This window comes from Manacus candei, unplaced genomic scaffold (assembly GCF_025592945.1).
Source record: "Manacus candei isolate 608988 ecotype Guabito, Panama unplaced genomic scaffold, ASM2559294v1 h1tg000017l, whole genome shotgun sequence".
NCBI lineage: Eukaryota > Metazoa > Chordata > Aves > Passeriformes > Pipridae > Manacus > Manacus candei.
In genome coordinates, this window is record NW_026138065.1 from 9,098,444 (window position 1) to 9,117,779 (window position 19,336).

General features: G+C 38.2%; 1 protein-coding gene across 2 annotated transcripts in view; it reads left to right on the top strand.

The window, feature by feature from the left end:
- CRIM1 (cysteine rich transmembrane BMP regulator 1) overlaps window positions 1-19,336 on the top strand; it is a 168,505-nt gene that overhangs the window by 2,367 nt on the left and 146,802 nt on the right. For both annotated transcript variants that reach the window (XM_051783312.1, XM_051783313.1), the window contains exon 2: window positions 11,438-11,611. In XM_051783312.1, the coding sequence (XP_051639272.1) occupies window positions 11,438-11,611 (174 nt within the window). The remainder of the gene's footprint in view (window positions 1-11,437; window positions 11,612-19,336) is intronic.

A 19,336-nucleotide genomic window follows, 5' to 3' on the forward strand; every position in this document is an offset into this window, starting at 1 on the left:
ATCCAGCTGTCCCTATAGGAACAGTCGAGGAGATAACTTATCTATTTAATTTTCATTCTCATAAATGAAAAGCAACTGAGCTGAACTGTCAGCCTAATAAATAGTCCTGGAATACCTATTACTGGTATGAAACTGCTTCATTCTAAGGAACAGAAGCAATGTGCTGTTCTTTGTGGTGCTTGTTGTGCACGCGGTGGCAGCAAGGATAAAAGGGGACTTACTGTACTGCCTCTGATCGCAAAAATGGGGTTGAATAGCTCTGGTTTTTTGATTGTGATGACCTAAACAGTTGTGCAGTTTACAGGCACATGTGCAACAGGCTAGGGTGGTGATGCCTGATCTGTGAGCCGTGCCGTTATCTGTTAACGGAGTAAAGGCTGCTGTTTTTAATTGTCTTGTCCACTGGGAATGCAAACCCTTTCCTACCCCAGTTCAGGGAGGAGGAAATGGAAGTGTCTTGCAAAACTGCGTGAATAGAAATCAGTGGTTTTGCTCTCCTTCCTGTCTTTAGCCTTTTCTTTCATTGCAGTTTTTTTACACTGAAATGACCCCTACTGGCTACAGTTATAAGCATGTTTGTTGTATCAGTTTTGAGGCTTCATTGGTGTCTTATTTCAGAGTATCAACACATACTAGGCTACAGAAAACTCTAAGAGCTGAAATAGCAACAGGTAGAAATACTTGTTTGATAACTTAGTTATAGTATTTAATGCAATTGACATGAGTTAGTTTATAAAACCTGAAGGAAATTCTCATTCATGTCACCACCTTAACTATTCACATCTCTATGCAGTTCTAAGGCTCAGTTTGTGTCATCCCAAAGTAGGTAAATACCCTTCCTGAATGCACTTATACCCTTAGTAAACAATTCTGAGGTCAGCTTCCCCTGGTGGCTACTTCTGAAGGGCATTCTTGAGAGAGTTTGCACAGCTCCGGCATGTGTTGGCTTTATGGGGATGCTGCTGGATTGGTTCGATGAGGTGTGTTGAGAGCCTACAACCCCTTCCAAAGAGTCTGAGCATTGAGAAATTTTGAATGCAAAGCAGGAACTGCCCCTTGCTCTGCCTTTGAAGGTAGTCCTAGAGCCACTACTGAATTAGACTGAAGTTCTCCAGAAACACCTTAGTCTTGGCTTCTGCTGCAGTGCAGCTGGGCAGGACTCTGGCTTCCTGGGGGATCAGAGAGCCTTGGAAAAGTTCTGCTAAAGAAGTTTGGTTACTCTGTGAAGGCATTTCTTGTGATAACACTCTTCTTGTTTCATTTACCGTGCTTCTCTGGTGCTATTAGATGAAGGGGCCTAGATTGCTATGCTAAACTCTTCAAAGATATGACAATAGCATATAATATAACACTGAAAATGAGCTGAAATTATTTTTAACTGAGTAATAGAAACATGTTTTTGCAATATATTTGAAATGCTTAGTTAACAAAACTCCTAGTCTTACTGTGTTTTTAAGTTTCTTTTAAGATATACTTGCATATAAATTAGCCTCTAGATACATATTAAAAGAAGGTATTTCTGTGCCAGTAACTTACCAATAATATCTAGTACTTTGTTTGGTTTTGGTTTATTGTTTTGTTTTTAGTGGGGTTTGGGTGTGTTTGTTTATTTGGGGGAATGGGGGATACAGCTATTGCTGTATTCTTTTTGCTTACTGTAGGTAGTTTAAGGCTTGCCTTGAATACTTGAGGCTTCTCTGCCTAGTGCATAGCTTCTGTGCTGGGGCTCCCTTGGGACCAGGAGAAAGCTGCTGTAGCAGATTTTAGGCAAGTATTGGGAAAGTATGTGAGTTAATCTCCTAGTACAATGGCAGAAGCTTGCCTTCCTGTGGCTAATCCTAGTCTCATTTACTGAACTGCATCTTTTTGGGAGTTTGAAGCATTACAGTCTGTCTGTCACTCCTTGTTGCGGCAAGACGGGAGAGCACGGATGTGTCCATTGTCCCTTTCCCCACCTTTAAGCCTGCTGTGGACTAGTTTTCCTCTCTTAGAAATACGTAAGGGCACAATATATTGTATGTAACCAAAGCACAGTGAAACTGGAGCTTGTGAGAAGAAAGGAAATTTTGAAAACCCAGCTTTTTTCAAAATTTGGAAGAGGAAACCTAAGCTTGTTTTTGTTTTGCTTTGTTCAGGCATTGGTTTACATGTATGCTAATGGAGTTCTTTCCTGCTTTTCTGAAGTAGGAATAACTTGGTTACAGACTCGATAGTATTTTTATCGCAAGTAGTGCTGGTACTTGTAACTTCTGTAACTAGTACCTTGGGAGGATTTTGTTTTCAGTTGTTTTCAGTACTGTGCTCACTATCTAATGGATCAATGGACCCAAAGCCCTCAGCTTGATGCTTTATCTCCAGACAGTCTTCTATACAACATGATTGACTTCTTGCCTTTGATGCAGTCCACACCTTTAAACATTAGTATTTTGCTTTCAGTACAAGTTACTGAAATTCAAGTAATTGAGAAGTCACGTGTCGGTAACCCAGTTGTTTATATCTGTTTGGACTGGAATAGCATTGCCCAGGTTTCTTATCTTTTTGTTAGGTTGGGGTTTTTTTCTCACTTTGTTATGTAGTGAGTGGCTGGGGAAATATCCAAGTGGTTCTGATGTCCATGTGTGCACAGAGAACTTTCTCCAGTAAATCAAGTGTTAGAACTGATGATGTAGTTGGGAACTTCATCAGTATTAAGTGGTGCACCAAATGGTTGTTGGCATGAAGGAAGGCAGTCAAAATACTTTGTTCAAAGGCTGTCAGCAATCCAGACTTTCAGGGAAACAAATGGAAAAAATATTCATGTTTTCAAAAAAGAAAATAATCAGAAAAATTATTTAACTTGCGAAACTGGAATGAGAAGTAGTTCTCTGGTGAATGTTCAGCTTCTGATATGATAGTCTTGATCAAATTTCATAGTCCCCTTCCCTTACTCCCCCCCACCGGAAAACACTTACTAGGAGCATGCTGTCTTCTCTACACACAGACTGGATAGTTTATAAGCTATTTCTACTCTGTATTCTGTCAATGTGGAAATCTCAACATCAGTAAGAACACGTAACTTTGAGTGTGGCATGGAATTTGAATTGAATCAGGTGCTTATTTGACTTGGAAATGGCTTCCTCTCTGTTTGTGGGTATCATATTTTGATTTTAGAAATCACTTTGTTCTAGTATTTCAACAAAAATTAAATGGAAGAGTCTAACAGATATGAGGAGGGATGTTGATGCAATAATTGTTAGGCTTTGGCTATTGTGGATCAGCACAGTTAGTTCAAAGCTAGAAATCTCACCATGGATAGGTTGGATTACTAAATGTTTTAACTTCTGTAAGAGGAATATTCTCTTTAATTTTTTTATTTTTTTAAATCTTTCATAAGCATCCTCCACTTATGTGAGTTTTTCCACGTAGAAAGTGATTATTTCATCAAGTTCCCCAAAATCATGTTGCTTATAAAGATTTTTTTTTTTAAACTACCTTTAAATTCCCCCTAGGCATGTTTGCTAGCTTAAGTACTCTCTAGCTGATTCAAGGATTCTTGCATAATTTAACTTCTTGCCTAGTACTTAGTCAAGCAAAATGTCATTTTACTGACAGGCATATTATGCAATAATTAATCCATTAATATGGTTCAAAAATGCTTTCCTCTTCCCTTCCTTCCTTTGTGCCCCTCTCAAGCATTCTTCATCTCAATAAGCAAAGTTTATAGTATCTTGCAGATAGAACCGAATGTTTCTCTGTTTTAATGGATTAAATACTTTGTAGAGGTGACCTATTAAATGTCTCTTGTGACTTATAAACTGCTTTCATTTGAGAATGCATTTAATCCACAGGGAATGTAAACTTGGAAATGGTGAACTCAGGGTTTTGCCTGAGACTTTGAGTGACACCAGTTGTGTAGCCTTACAATACTGGAATTTGGAAAATGACTGACTGACACTGACATAGAAAGCTTATGTATGTGGACAAACTTACCAACATAAACTAAGATTGGAAGATAACTTTGGATAAAAGATATCTAGATTAAATTCCGCATAAGCATAGGGATTAAAAGATGGTCCCTGAGGGAGCTCTTGTCTGAACAGACTAGTTTGGCCTTGTCAGGGGAAAGTAAATCCTCAGTAATGTTTTGAGATGAATGGAAGCAGTTCACACCTTTACCAGGGGCGATATTCAGTCCCTAGCAGCTTTCACTGGATGTGTTGGACACTTCAGAATCTGCAAATCACTAACAGGTTGTGGGTGAGCATACAAGTCTTTAATAGGAAAAGAAACGGGAGCACAGGGTTGTGAACAGAAGGAAAAGCACTGGCTCACAGGCATGCAGCAATTCCCGTGTTCTTACTCATTTCCTAAGCTTTAAGCCTTATACAGCCAGCTACTGTGATACTGTTAGGCTTCAATTGGTGGTTGGGGTTTTTTTGTTGTTGTTGTTGTTTTGTTTGTTTGTTTGAAGGGGTTTTTTTGGTATTAGTGAAAAAAAACCTGTCAAGTGTGATGTTTCTAAATCCAAGAGAGCCCATTCTGTTGAGTCACTTATCCTTGAAATGAATTAAACTTCAGTGTTTTGCTGCAGGCTGTGTGATACTCTCTTCAGGATTTTTTTCAGAAAGGATGGATGTGAGCATGTTGGAGGTATTTTTTTCCCCTCACTGATGGGCTGTTGATAAAAGTCTGGGGTCATACTGATAATGGTGTTACACGTGGTAATGTAAAATGTACTGCTTTCATAATAGAAGCACCAAACTTTATGTCTATCTCTAACTTAGGTTTTGGAAAAAGAAAAAAGCCTTGAGGCTAGTCCTAAATCCAGGGTAGAGTTTCTCCTGTAGTCTCCTGTAGCTAAGAAGTTGGGTGCAATTCCTCTGAAGCATCTTGCAATTATGGTGTTCAGTGATGCTGCATTAATGACTGGGGGTAAAAGTGGCAAAATATTTAAGATATTGTGTTTCTTCTAATAGTGTGGACTGTTCTTGATATAGTTTGCTCAATTCATAGCCTTGTTCCAGAATTTGTCTTTGGAAAAACTTTTCCTACTCCTGTCAGCTTTGCTTCTGCCTAGCAGCTGCAGCAAGCAGCCAGCCTTGTTTGCAGTGAAGCTGATGCATGTTGCTGTACATGCAGGCTTCTGAAGTGTGTGGGTGCAGAGTGCAACTTAAAAAATTGGAATTTTAGCCTCCTTTGGAAAATGGTTATGAAGGTTTGGCCCTCTTCTGAGGCCTTAGCAATTATTTTTATAAAGAGTTTTCTAGAGCTAGAGGAAAAATCTGCTACAACAGCTGAAATGTTGCTGTCTGTGCTCATTCTAATCAGGGCAGTACTGGCAGAGGCTCTCTCTGATCAATTAAACCCTGAGACATGGTGTAGTGTTTTCAGTCAGCTATTTGCAAAGAAAATATGGTTCTAGTCATAGGTTTAAAATAATTTATTTGTCTTTTTTCAGGTGTGTAAATGCATAGGGGTCAGACTTCCAAACCAATGGTTTATCATTTCAGACCATCTTTGGAGAAGGAAGGCTATTGGAAGTGCCATTCAGTTTTATTGTAAGAAACCCTAATAGTGAGAGTCCTAAAAAAACAAAAGCCAAATTAAACACACCTTTCCTCCCCCAGCCATCCTCTCCCCACCACCACTCTCCTCACCAAAAATAAAAAAAGAGAGGCAGGTCATGGTACTTGGAGAACTAAAATATTCCAGATAGTGTGGGGAAGGGAAAACTTTAAAACCTGAAATAGTTGTCCACATCACATGCTTCACTTAACATTTCCATTTATCTCCTTGCCTCCCTCAAGGCTTCTGTGGAGTTTCTGATAATTGAGTGGAAAGCTGGTCTGTTTAAATACTTTCTGCATTCCTTAATATGAAATAACTGTCTTGAGACACATGCAGAGCTGCTGCAGTGAAAATCTTCTCACTACATTGCGGATTCGATCACCTGAGATACATGCTCTATTTTGGATAAGCTAAAGCAGGCAGTCAGATTTTAGACAAGCCTTACATATATGTGTGTTCCTGAGGTATCTAAATGTTATGGTACAGTTTTACTTTCTAGCTTCGACTAGAAATTTTCTCAGGTAGCTGCAAAACCCTTTTGTACTGCTGTACATTCCACATAAAGACTGGGTCTTGGAAAGTAGACCCTTCCAAAAGGTGGAAAAAATGCTTTCTCACAAAATTCTGAGCTGTGTGTCTTGCCATAAAAGTTTCTGCCGGCTGTAGTCCTTGGTTCCTGACTTCATAGAAGGAATAAGTTGTGAGAGGGGAAAGGCTTGAAGCCAGTATATGAGCTCAAACTCACTTCAAGGCTAGTCTTCCCTTCTGCTGCTTTTCAAGGTCTGGGGCTGGGTTTCAAGCATTCTTTAGTGGTGATTAGTCATTTCTATTGTTCAGCTCCTCCAAAACATGCATTTCCTTTCCATCATTCTTTTTTCCTGTTCAAAGAGAAGCCAAAGCCTACTGGCAAGAAGTATTTCCTTTTTTTATTTTAGCAAGTCTCTAGGATCTTTTCAGAGTCTCATACCATCTTAATGAATACCACTGATTTGAAAATGCTGTTGTGTAGACCAGTGTGCTGGAGTGCTGGGGCTCAGACCTTGGGTCTGGTTTGATGGAGGAGCTTCTGAAAGGTTCTTCCTCCACCAGTTTCCAGAGGGCAGTACCAGTCTCAGTAAGGATTGCTTCTCTGTCACTGTGAAACCCTTCTTTCTCCTCCTTCAAATGCAGGATCTAAAAGGATGCAAGAGTCTGTAAGATGTGACTTGGACTATTTCACTTTCAGACCAGCAATGTCTCTTTGCTCTTTCAGCATCCTGAGACCTACCTGTCATGCTAGGAAATAGCTGAGTAACATGCTGCAGTTAAATGTAAATTATGGGAGTTCACTCAATTCACTCCAGTACTTTTCAGCAGTGATATTTTAGTGACCGCTTCAGTGTGTTGTTTGCTGGTTTGAGGTGATGCATTATCTTTTATAAACAATGAAGGAGAACAGTATAGCATTTTCCAAACAATAGTTGATATTCCTTAAATACCCCGAAAGAAAGAGAAAGGTTGGGACAGGATACAAAGGAGAAGTTTCTTTGCTGGGCAGAAGGAATTGAGAACTTGAAAGAAGGGAAAGCAAAAGTTTAAGCAATGGAGAAGGAGTCTCTGAAAAGATCTCTTCTTGTGCTTTTAGCTTGCACCTGTTTTGAGATGATCCTTTGCATATGGAGACAGTAAATGTAACTATAGTGAGGTACGGTGTGCCTTAAAAATAAGGCTTAAAATTAGTTTCTCAGATGCACACTCTTTTGAAAGCACAAGCTGCTCTTCGGGTGAAGAAGATAAATGCTTCAATCTTGAGCATCATGCCTTGCATAGTGCTGTGTTGTGAGTGCTGGTATGTAAGATTTAGTATGAAAGAAGTGATGGAATGCTGCTTGCCAGGAGATATATTTCTCTGACTGTTTCCTAGACTGGACTTGTTTAAGGACCTCTTGTTCAACTTGTTAATGCCTTAATCCTCTTCCCTACTTTTAGATGCGTGCTATGACAGGACTTGGGAGTTCAGCAACCCAGAGCAGTATGTGAATTTTTAGCAAGCTAAAATGTTTGCTTTGCAGAAAGCAAGTGATTATATGAATGATAGAAGAAAATGACAAAAGTTTGGAATCAATGAGAAATCTCTCCTCCCATGGCTTCCTTATGGTATGAAAGCACACTTAGAAGTTAAAAAGGTATTATGTCCAGAACTTAACTTTGATCTGAGTAAATGCAGAACTGTGTTATTATCTGAAAAGGCAACATGCCTGATTAAGTTGGAAAGAGTGGGGATCTGCATGTAGATAGAAATTATTTGAAAGAGAAATTACTTTGAAACTGTAGTTACCAGCCTGCTAGGAGCATCTGAACTGCTTTAAGGCGTGTGTGCAAAAGGTGACTGACTGTATAACAAGAGTCCACTGACAACTCAGGGCTGCTAAAAATATGGCCCTTCCCTTTTTTGTCCCTACCTGATCATGCTGGCACAGTGAAGTGGTGAAAATCACAGCTAAACAAAGATCAGTTTGGATGAAAACTAGCAGTATACTTGGGCTTCTTTTCAGCTGGATTGCTTCTAAACACTCAAGAATGTTAAACACCTACTTGATTTTTGTATTTTTGGGTGTACTAGAAGTCAGCTAGGAGATAAGATGTGCATACCAAGGCTTAACAGACTCAGATTCTTACATTTGGGTTTTGTCAGCCCTGCCTGCAGAGAAGTAAAGCTTTGACAATTTATCATATCTCAGTTTATTCCTTCATATAATTCAGATTTCTGAGATGTAGGCACGAAAGACCAGTATCCTGAAAAGGAAGCTGTAGAGAAGGTGAAACAGAGCATGCAGGAAAATGTTTGTGCTATAGCTTGGAATAGTTCATGAACTGTCCCAGGTCCCAAATTACTGGTGTGTAAAAGTTTGTTTTCTGGAATAGTCCACAGGACGTGGTGACTTTGGGGAATGATAGAGGCTAGGTTATATATTTTGTTCAAAACATGATTCCATTGTCAGTTCAAGTATTGCTGACCTCTAAAGGAGCAAGCTTGCTCTACTGGACTACCATTTATCTGCATCAAGGACAGCACTAGATGCCTTTGCATCAAGTAACCAAAGCTTTGAATTGAAGTGAGACAATTGAGGTACATCCCTCATGTGAATGCTTTTATCTGGTTGTACTTCCCATTCCAAGGAATTTTGTTCTGCCTATATTGATGTGATGTCTGAAGATTTCTCTAAGTGGTAAACAATTATTCATTTAATAGGACCTTGAAATTCTGTTCATAGAAGGAGAAAATCAACTAGGAAAAAAAGTCTTAAGTCTGCATCAAAAATCATTCTAGACTTTGCATTGATTTACTAAACTAAAATAAGCTCCTGTTATGTGTTTGTTCCTTCCTTGATGGAAATCTTGTTTCTAAATGAACTTGTGTGAAAAGCAGGCTGGTAGAAGATGTGCAGGCTAAAACTGGATTTGCATTCTTCTTGTCTGAATGTAACTTTTGTATTCACACCAAGTAATGAAAAATACCTTGTTTCAAGATTCAGAAGATGTTAGAAGTATAGTCTGTTTCAGAAACAGGGAGCAACCCAAAGCATTTTGTTAGACTGATCTGGATGAAGCTGTGATGCCTGAGGTTACAGACTTTGAAACAGTGAGTCTTGGACTGTAGGTGTAGCTTTTGTTCTTGTTGTTACATGGATTACTGCTGTGATTTCTAAAATACAAGTTGTCCAGGCTGTATTCCGGCTTCTCAAAAACAGGATGTATTATTGTTCTCCAAATTCTCAGGACTTTTTTTTTTTTTTTCCTCTGTATTCATGGCCTCCTCATGATGAAAGTGTCCTAAGCATTACTAAAGGGGCATCTTCTTTTGAAAGAATTTTAATAGTTTCTCTTCAGGAACTTCTGCACTTCCTTTGACTTTCATTGATACAGTTGCTGTATGGGATGATAGGTTAACATTAGCTAAAAAAAAGAAATTACTTCCTGGGATTAATGACTACTCTTCCTTTGCTATTTTTATGGAGTAGAAGAGCCATGAAGTTCCCATGAAGATTCCCATCTTCATGTCTATAATTGACTTTGTTGTTTGTCAGTTCTTTATTTGAGCAGGATACTTTACCAGCTCATGATAGAAAGCACGCAGTTGGTTGTACAGGGAGAAATATACCTGTGAGAATCTTCTTTGATGCTTCCTACAGATCATGTACAGTACTGAACTGGTAAACAGCTCTTTCCAGGTGGTGTTTTTTTATTTTCCCCAAAACAGGAAAAACTGCAAGTTAGCAGATATTCTTCATGTTTCTGAGTGAACTGTACTTACATGCCAACCTCAGCATATGTGTGTGTATATACTGTTATTTCCTATAGATTTTCAGACTATGTTTGAGCATGAGACTACTGAATGATAAACAGTTTGTATTCTGCTGTGGCCTCTCATACCAGAGGACAGCTTTTGATAACCCCAACAACAACAAAAAAAATCTACCCTTTATAACTGGAAGATGGTTTAACTTTTTCGAAATGTATCTTGGCAGGATCTGTATTGGAATCTTGCTTGTTGCTAGTATATAAAATTGGGGTAAACTATTTAGAACACACAATGCGAGTGCTGCTGTTGAATATAAGGATGTAAAGATTGAAAATATGTATTTGTTCTTTTTACCATTACTAGAAGTCAGTGGATTTTGTGTGACTGTTTTGTAGTACTTGTTTTATAGACAGACAAGCTTGGAAAATTATCTGGTGCTTTGTAGCAAAGAATACCTAATGCCTAGTTTAGTTTTTTCAATCTTGCATTAAAAGCATCTGATAGGACAAGAGGGAATGGCTTTAAAATGAGAGTAGGCTTAGATTAGATATTAAGAAGAAATTATTTATTGTGAGGGAGGCAAGGCACTAGAACAGATGGTCCAGAAAAGTTGTGGATGCCCCGTCCCTGGAAGTGTTCAAGGTCTGTTGGAAGGGACTTTGAGCCTAGGTATAGTGGAAGGTGTCCCTGCCCATGGCAGGGGCAGTGGAGCTAGGTGATCTTTAAGGTCACTTACAATCCAGGCTGTTTTATGATTCTGTCTTGCTTGAACTTCTGTGTTGGTGGGATGTTGCTGTTATGTGAACTGGACCGAAGAAAACTGAGATTTTGTAGAACTGGTAATCTTACTGAAAATCTGGATTGATTGGATTTATGTCTCTTTCTGGAGCCTCCTAAAAGGAAAATGGGCATTTTTGTAGTGGGAAAACCAGTTACACATATTTGATGGGACTGATTCAAAAGGCACAGTTGTTTGAGCAGAGGGACTCATTCTGGCCCAACTATCCCCAGCCCCTTGATAGCAAGGAATGCAGTGTGCTTGATCAGTTCTCCTAGAATATGTATGATAATCCAGGACTGCTGGAAAACTCAATTTTGGTCATATAATGGAATCAGAGGTCTGGCATCTTGCAGCATTTTTGTAATAAAAAGTTATCTCCGTGGAGTGGATTCTATGTGATGCATTTTTTAATCCTCTTTTAAAATACTCTCTTTCTGACTCAATTTTGACTTCTATAACAGCTGCATATTCTGTCCAATGTTCTCACTTCCATTATAAATATAACTTCAACTGCCTGCAAAAGTTATTTCTGTTAGAATAGCACTCATTTGTACTACAGCTATGCATTTCTCTGAGATGACATAGTTTTTCGTACAGATGGAAGGTAAACAATGCCAGTTCCTGTAGCAAAATGGGCAATAGAATAGCTGTGAAACATGGTATTTGGCAAATCCCACTGCTCATATTAATCCATGATTTTTTTAATCTGTTATCTTCTGTCTAATGTTATGTTGAACTTGATGTGAATCACATCCAACTCCAAAGCAGCTGAATTTATGTACTACAGCTGAAATCTAATAGTGAGCAAGTTTGTTTGTTTATTTTAGATGAAAACTGGGATGACGATCAGCTTCTTGGATTTGAACCATGCAATGAAAACCTTATAACAGGTTGTAACATAATCAATGGGAAATGTGAATGTGACACCATTCGGACCTGCAATAATCCATTTGAATTTCCAAGCCGGGATACTTGTCTGTCGGCCTTAAAAAGGATTGAAGGTAAGCACTCGTCTTCAGTAATTCAGAATTAGTAATTTTTTCTGTGCAGTTGATGAAAAACTAGAATGTAGTTTAGTATGTTTTAGGATGACTTGTTTAGTTTCAGATACACATGGTCTTGTACTTTTCAGAAAAGGGGTGTATGTTGTAGAGGAAGATAGTACTTCGGTAAGCTTGGCATTCCAAATGCTTAAGTTTAAGAATGGAAGAAACTAATACTTGGTGATTTGTGTGCTATGATGTTTGCAGATTTTAAGACTATGGTTCTTAAATGGTTCTGTTTGTAGTTCGTGGTAGCTGCCTTTGCATATTGTTAACTGTAAAACAGTGTGAAATACTCCCTTTAGATGTATTGATATGACTGAACCATGAATAAATGCAGTGAATTTTAGTAGTAAAGGCCTAGAAAAAGTAGTAGTTATTGATTATACTTGTATCTTTTATTATATGAATGCATAAATTGCTGTTTTCTTTAAGTTTACATAAAATAACATTACCTTAATGCTCATATTTTACAGTTTATATGTTCCTTTGATTAGATTTGCATTAGGCCTGATATGTTTTATGTTTATGCTTCCGCATACATCCATGTTTGTTTTGTTTTTTCTTTTTGTTGCTTATGGCTGAATTGGAAATGAGTTGGCTCAAATATATCTGGCTGGAATTAAATTTTTGTGGTGTATTTCTAGGATTGTTTTGAGCAGTTATCAAAAGTGATCTTGGACCCTTTCTGTGATGCTGTAATGGACATGCGTTATTAGTCTACTTTAAACTTTAATGCTTAAAGTCATATTGCAGAAGTGAATGTATTTATACGGTTACTGGCTATATTTAAGGTTACTATCTTTGAGTTAAGGAAGTGTAATATGATGTCATCTGTTGTATTTCTTTTGTGATAAGAAAATTGGTTTTGAGCTACAGACTTTAAACAAGGAGATATTGTGAGAAACTGCTGAAACATGATCATTGGTCAAGATGTTGCTCACTAAAGGCATACAAGTGCTTTGTCTGGGCTTTTTGTGGTTTCTTTTTTAGCTTTAGGAAGAGCAGAGGCCGAACTTTTCGTCTTTTGTTGCTGTAGTCGTGGGCAGTAGCATGGGTTCCTAAGTAATCTTACTCACCAGTTCTTTTTTAACTTGTGAATGTGTGACTAAGTCTGTAGTAGTTCAGCAGGACTCCATTGGAATGACAATTCATCATGTGTTTAACTCGCTATGAAAATCTGCTGTGGGTTGCCTTTCTGTACTTTGCAGCCTCGGAAGAAATGGACGTAATTTGTGGAATGGCATAGCTAAAGCAGGTTGATTCTTTGTGCCACTTGCAATCTCTTGTTTCAGCTAAATTTCCATTCTAAAAAGAACAGCATTTCATACTTAGCCATGAGGTAACAATATTCTACCTGTGAACTGTTTGGTATAAGAGCAGTGGTTCAGTTATTTTTTCAGAGGTGTAATTTTTTAACTTTTTTAAAATTTGTTTTCTTGGTTTTATTTCCCTGGGGAGTGGGAAGGGTGTTCTTCCAAAGCCTCAGACTATAGGGCACCAGTAGGAGTATTGACCTGTTGACTTTTTAATCTTTCACAATTTGGAAGGATGCAAGTGTTGAAACAACAATGGTATCCTTAAATACCAGAAATCTGGCAGTTACAACTTCAGTGTTATAACAGTCCAGCTTTTACTCATAAGAGTGTGGATTTGCATTTTCATCTTTAGATTACCAAACAGTGCCACTGAGGGATGTTGTTGTTGTATTTCTTCTGTTGTATTTCCTATAGATGGGCAGAAGTCATAATGTAACTTTGATTTCTGCATTTGACAGATGTAGTCTGTCAAATCTGCCTACTGAGTCTTACACTGTAAGTGCTTACTCCCTCTTTCTCCAACTAGGATTGGTAATTGAATGCTGACTGCTAATAGACGTTGTTTCTTTAAATGCATTAGTTCTTGTTTTGATAATTAAAACCAAAGTAATGCTTCATCCTGTACCTAAGCTAATGGAAAAGAAGAATAACTTTTTTCCACTAGTGCTTGCCACGTCCCTGTTTGCTAAGCAAGCCAAGTCTCTTAGGTAAAATGGAATAGACACTTTTGTGTGTCTGAGCCAGTATTTGCTGTTTGAATATTTCAGGCTTTCAAAGTTTAATAGTCTGAAAGTGGAATTCATCCATTTGGAAACTCCACCTGAAACATGGCTTAGGTAGTATGCAAACCAGAGGACTCTCTGAGCATGTTAAAATAAAGAAATCTTTCAGTTTCTTAAAAGGCAAGCTAAATCTTAAACTGTAGTGTCATGTAAAAAGGGATGATTCATAAGATCTGTTAAATATGTCAAATTAAGATTTTCCTGAAATTCAAAGTACTGATGTATACTTCACTCTTTTGGCTTGTCTGTTAAAGATAATAGCAGGAAGATTTGAAACTAATAATTTAAATCTTCAAATACTCTAATAGAATCTGTTGCCATGGAAAGTGGGACCAAGGGAGGATAATCTAACTTCCCTCTCCTCACCACACTTTGCATGGATAATTAAATACAGAGTGTGATTAAAAAGACATAAGTTGAGCACCTGAATGATGGATACAACATAATCAGTTTTTGAATAAAACTGTAAGAGGAAAAGTGCCATCTAAGCAGCTAGTTCCATGAGTTTTCTACTTTGAGGATATAACACAATCGAAAATATTTTGTTATTTAGTTACATATCTCTCTGCAAGATTTTTGATATTCATTATATGTTTATATATCTTTCACGTGTTGATGAACTTCCATAACACAACTGAGGGAAGGGGAAGTACTTAACGCCATCCTGCTGAGGGGAAAAGTGGGTAAAGTAGCTAGGTAGCTTTCCTTCTACTTATGAAGATAATCATGAAGGAGGAAGGTCCTACCTATGAAGGGAATTTATTTTTTTTTATGGCAATATTGTTGTTAAAAGCAAAGCTGAAATAGATTTGTAATGTTACAGAATATGTGATAAACTGGAACCTAGAATATTACTACAGCACCCTTTCTTTTGTTGGAATTTTTTGTCATTTCCTTGAAAGAAGGAAGGGTGCAGTTAGTCTGTCTAACCATACTAAATATACATATGTCCAGTCACAAGAGATGCTGGACCTAATGCAAAGCATTACCTCTGTCAACCTGCACTGCTCACTGAAAGCCTGCAGATAAGGAATCTGTTCTGTAAGTACAATCTGACAAATAACAAACAGTAAGCTGAAATCTGGAGTCCCATTTCCGGATGAGAACACACTGAGGGGTTGGAGTTTGGCATGTATTTCATTTCGTTGTGTCTTTTTGTGCTCACACCTTCCTTTTCAAAGAGCAATTGCAGTCATCTTCCTTCTTTATCTGGTTTGTCTTAAGCTTTTCAGGCTGTATGTGGTCTTCCCTCCTGGGCTTGGTGTCAGTTCTATCTTGCTTACTCTGCTAACCCAAAGTTTTCTCGTTAGCTTCATGTAGGATCTTTCTTGCCCTGTTAGCTTGTGTCTGCCTGCCTTCCTGGGTTTCTCATATTTCGTTCTACCTGTACCTTTCTCTGTCTCCTTTTCTTGCTTTCTTTGCCTACCTATTGCATTCTGTTTGCACCCCAGTTCACTTAAACAACTTTTTCTGTCCTCCCTTCCTGAAATCAGGCTGCATAGGCTCTAATGTCACATTGTTTAGATGTTACTGACAGGGCCTAAAGCCATGTTCTTTATTTTGTCTCCTTGAGTCTTGCTCTACCCTATTCTGAGGAAGGCTGTAATGAGGTTTTTTTAACCTCTGCTCAAATGTATGTAACCTCTGTAGGGGTGCTGATGTTTATTTGCAAGAAAGTATGGCGAGGCTCAAGTGCAGTCTCAGTAAGACAGGTACTGAAAGGCAGTTGTCACCCCCGTTCCTTGGTTTCCTGCAAAACAGTAGGAGTAGATAAATTTGAAAGGATTGGTTTTGTCATAGAATTTGGTAGCTAACTTCTGTCTAATTTTCGTGTAGATATGCTGCAAATGTTCAAAGAGTTGTTACTTCAGTAGAGTATCATAAAGCATATTTATACCTTAGAGGTCTCCCCAACTCAATTACCAGGCTTGAAGTGCCTGTTTCTCTACATGGACCATCAGTGACTTTTCGTAGAGAAGATTTGTATAGAGAACATGAACTGTCCTACTGTGAGGGAATGCACATATTTGGGGCTAGAAAGAAACTGTCTGGAAAAGCTATTGCATACCTAAGTAGTAATAATAATAATAATAATAATAATAGATTCCTGTGTTGGGGTGGGTTTTTTTGTTATTGTTGTTTAAAATGCTTTTGGTTATTGTCTTGATGAGTGCCTGCTCTGATATGGTTCAGGAAATCCTGTGTTCTTGAGCTTGGAAAGCTTGTTTCTATTTAGGAGGTTGCTAATGATGACAGCTTGGACTGCTGGAGTAGACTGTGAAAAATATGGCCACAGGGTAGAAAATGAGGAGATGCTGCTGTCTGCTGAGCACGGTAACAACCAGGAGTCTAATAAGCTGCATCTATGCTTTCTTGCAGTCATAATCTGCGAAGAATTAGCTGCAGATGGCACAGAAGAGTCAGTTCTTCAGACATTATGTGAGATACTGAGGATTGAGGGTGGGGGAAGTAAAAGAGGAAGTAATTTTTTTTTCAAGATAAATTTGTAGGGCATTGATAGGTAGTAACATTGAAAACTTGTAATGTAGTGTCAGTCCAAGTAGCTCAGAATCTAGTTTGACAGACTGCATTCCAGTTTTGGAATCTTCTACTGTCTCTCCCTCTATACCTGACTCTGGCACCAGTTCAGATGGCCCAGCAGAGCTTCAGAGAACAGGAGCTTCTTCAGTCCGCTCCTCCTCTTCTGTGCTCTCATGGGCTGATTCTTCAAAGGCATCATCAGGTCTTTGCAATGATAACTCACTTCTTAGAAAAGTTTTCTGCTAGAACAGCTATCTCCTCTTCCCTCTGGGAAGTGAGGGGAAAGTTGTGGGTCAGAGGCATCCTGTCTTTCACTAGGGGGGTTTTCCTTAAGGTTGGGTTCTCGTCAACTGAGTTTACTAAAAACTTCAGTCTGCAGATTCTTTCAAAGATAAGTGCTTGCTTTGATACTACCAGGTACTGATGTGACACAGACAAACATGATTTCCAGAGAGAGCGTAAGTGCTTCCAGTTATAGCGATAATGGTGGTTTTGTCTTACAGGTTCTCTTGAGCTCTAAGAGAAACAAATTGGCTTTATCAGTTGTGCTCTACCAAAACCATAAGCATTTTCCATGTCAAAATTAAACCCAGTCTTTATTCAAAGTAAATGTGAAGGATGAAATTTGTACCTTTTTCGATGAAAGATGCGATTAATGTACTAGGTAAACCAACACCCTCCACTTGCATCTCTGTCCACATGTAAAACCTGCTGCTGATGCAGAGTTATTCAAACTGTTATTTTAAGGGTTGCTTCTTGTTTAACTAGCTTGCACCTTTCTGAGCTATTCACTACTGTCCTTCGTATATGAAAGGAAAAAGACTTTTAAGTTGCTGGTGTCTATTAAGCTGGTTTATTGCAACACACTCCTTGCATTCCATTATTTTTACATGTAACTGAATAACTTTATGCTGACAAATGTTGCAATACCTGTTAGACCAGTCCTGGAATAACAAATATGAGAAGGTAATTTTATTCCGAATGCTTGTTTGGTTGTTGTTAAGTCTGATTTTGTGTTAAACTTCACTTGTGTGGTCTTAATGACTGTATCGAATGAACTAGAACAAAGTAGATCCTGCTCTGTGCTGATTTATCAAGCAAGGAGACGAGTGAAATACCTTCAAATGTGCTTAATCTGATATGCTTTCTATTCTCCTTGCACAACAATTAACGTATGTTTTTGCTAAAATAACTGAACTTTGAAGGTTGGTATGTGTTTGCAATAAAGAATGCAGTTGTGGCAAAGATCTAGATTTTACCCTTGAACATGCTTCTGAGAGCCAATCAGTGCATTTGAAGGCAAAATTTCACATGAAACACAGAGGAATACAGCAGTACAAAAAAACTTTTGGGCTTTTTTTCTGACTGCATAGAGACAGAAGGAAAAAATATTTGATATGGAAGTAATATGGATTAGGAATGCTAATAAGAACTTAAATATACAAAGAAATTTTCCAAAATAAAAAAAAAGGAAGATAACTTGATCATTAATTGTTGAGAGAGTTTTGTGACAGTGGCACAACTGGCAGTGCAGTTGCTCTCACAGCATGACAGCACAGTGTTAAATTTGCAGGACTTGTCGCTTTTCTGATGTTGGTTCCTCTGAGAACTGTTCCCTGATCAAGGAAGTATGATCTTTTTCTAATGTATTGGCTCTTTTACCATGTCCTGTTTTTTAAGATGAGTTGTCATACAGACAACCTCTGTGGCATCAAATTTCAAGCTAACCAGAGGAAAATCTTGTAGAAGTTCCAGAAAGATATCAAAAGGGAAAACTGACTTTCATATTTCTATATTGATGTGACTGGATACCTAATTTTAGGTTTAATTAGATTATAAATAATGCAGTTTGTATTAATGGGGGAAAAGCTGCATTGCAGGAGGGAAGGTTGAATAAAGAACACAAAACTGAGCAACTGGTTAAAAAAACCCTAAGTGTTAGGATTACAAAAATTACTTACAATTGTAACTAATGCTGTATCTTCTATATTTTCCCTTGCCATTTTATGTAAATGTGTGGTGTTTTTACTATATAGTAACTGAGCTTGTTGCCTTGCTGTGCTGCACTTGCTCATGTGAGCTGCTGTACAGATACCACACCTGCTTTTTCTTCTTCTGCATCAATATCCTTGTGTATGTAATGCTTATGGAGAGGGTACTGGATCTTCAAGTTGTGACACTTCAGTTTCCTTCAAACTTGCAGTTTTTGGAGATTGCTGTGGACAGAAGTGTAACCTTAACTGTAGGGATAGGACTGTGTGACAAATGCCTCCTACAAAGCCAGCAGTCAGATGTGGACAGTCAAAGCAGGGTTGTTCCTAGAGACAAAGGGACATTCTTCATACCTTTTTCTGTTTCAAATGCTTATCTGCATTCATCTGAAACTGAATACAAGATAACTGATTGTACCTGGAGCCTCTATGAGAGCAGGAAAAGAACAGGGCAGGTATCTTACAGCTAGTAAGAGCTTGCTCTTGATAAATTCAGTGCTTCCCAAATGCTTTTTTTCCATGTTGGCAAGTAGGCTGTGCTGAAGTATGTCCGCTTCAACTGTAGTGGCAAGTTAAAGGTTTTAATGAATGCTTGACCTTCTGTTCAAGTTGAGAAAGAGAGTGAAAATGGAGCAGGTGACTTTCAGCAGAACGCTTCCAGATGCAGTGTTGATTTTAAGGATCAAAAGTTATCTCCACGTGACAGAAGAGACCCGAGCAAAGATCTCGAATTGAATGGTGTGTAAACATTAGGTTAATGTTGCATAGTTGCAGGAAGCTATATTCCTGTGGTTGGGTCACAGGTCTTGTTTAAACAGGGCAAGTCTTGTTTGGATATATGCGGCATTGATGCTGACAGAAATAACTGAGTGTTGAATGAATGTATCCAGTGATAGTGGTATCAATGACATACTTGTCAATATGACAATTTTAGTATGATGGTTATGTCTCTATAAATATTGAGAAGCAGTTTATTGTAAAATAAAGTAAATTTTTTTTGTTTGTTTGATCACCTTCATAACTTCACAGTTGTCTCTTTAAATTAATGAT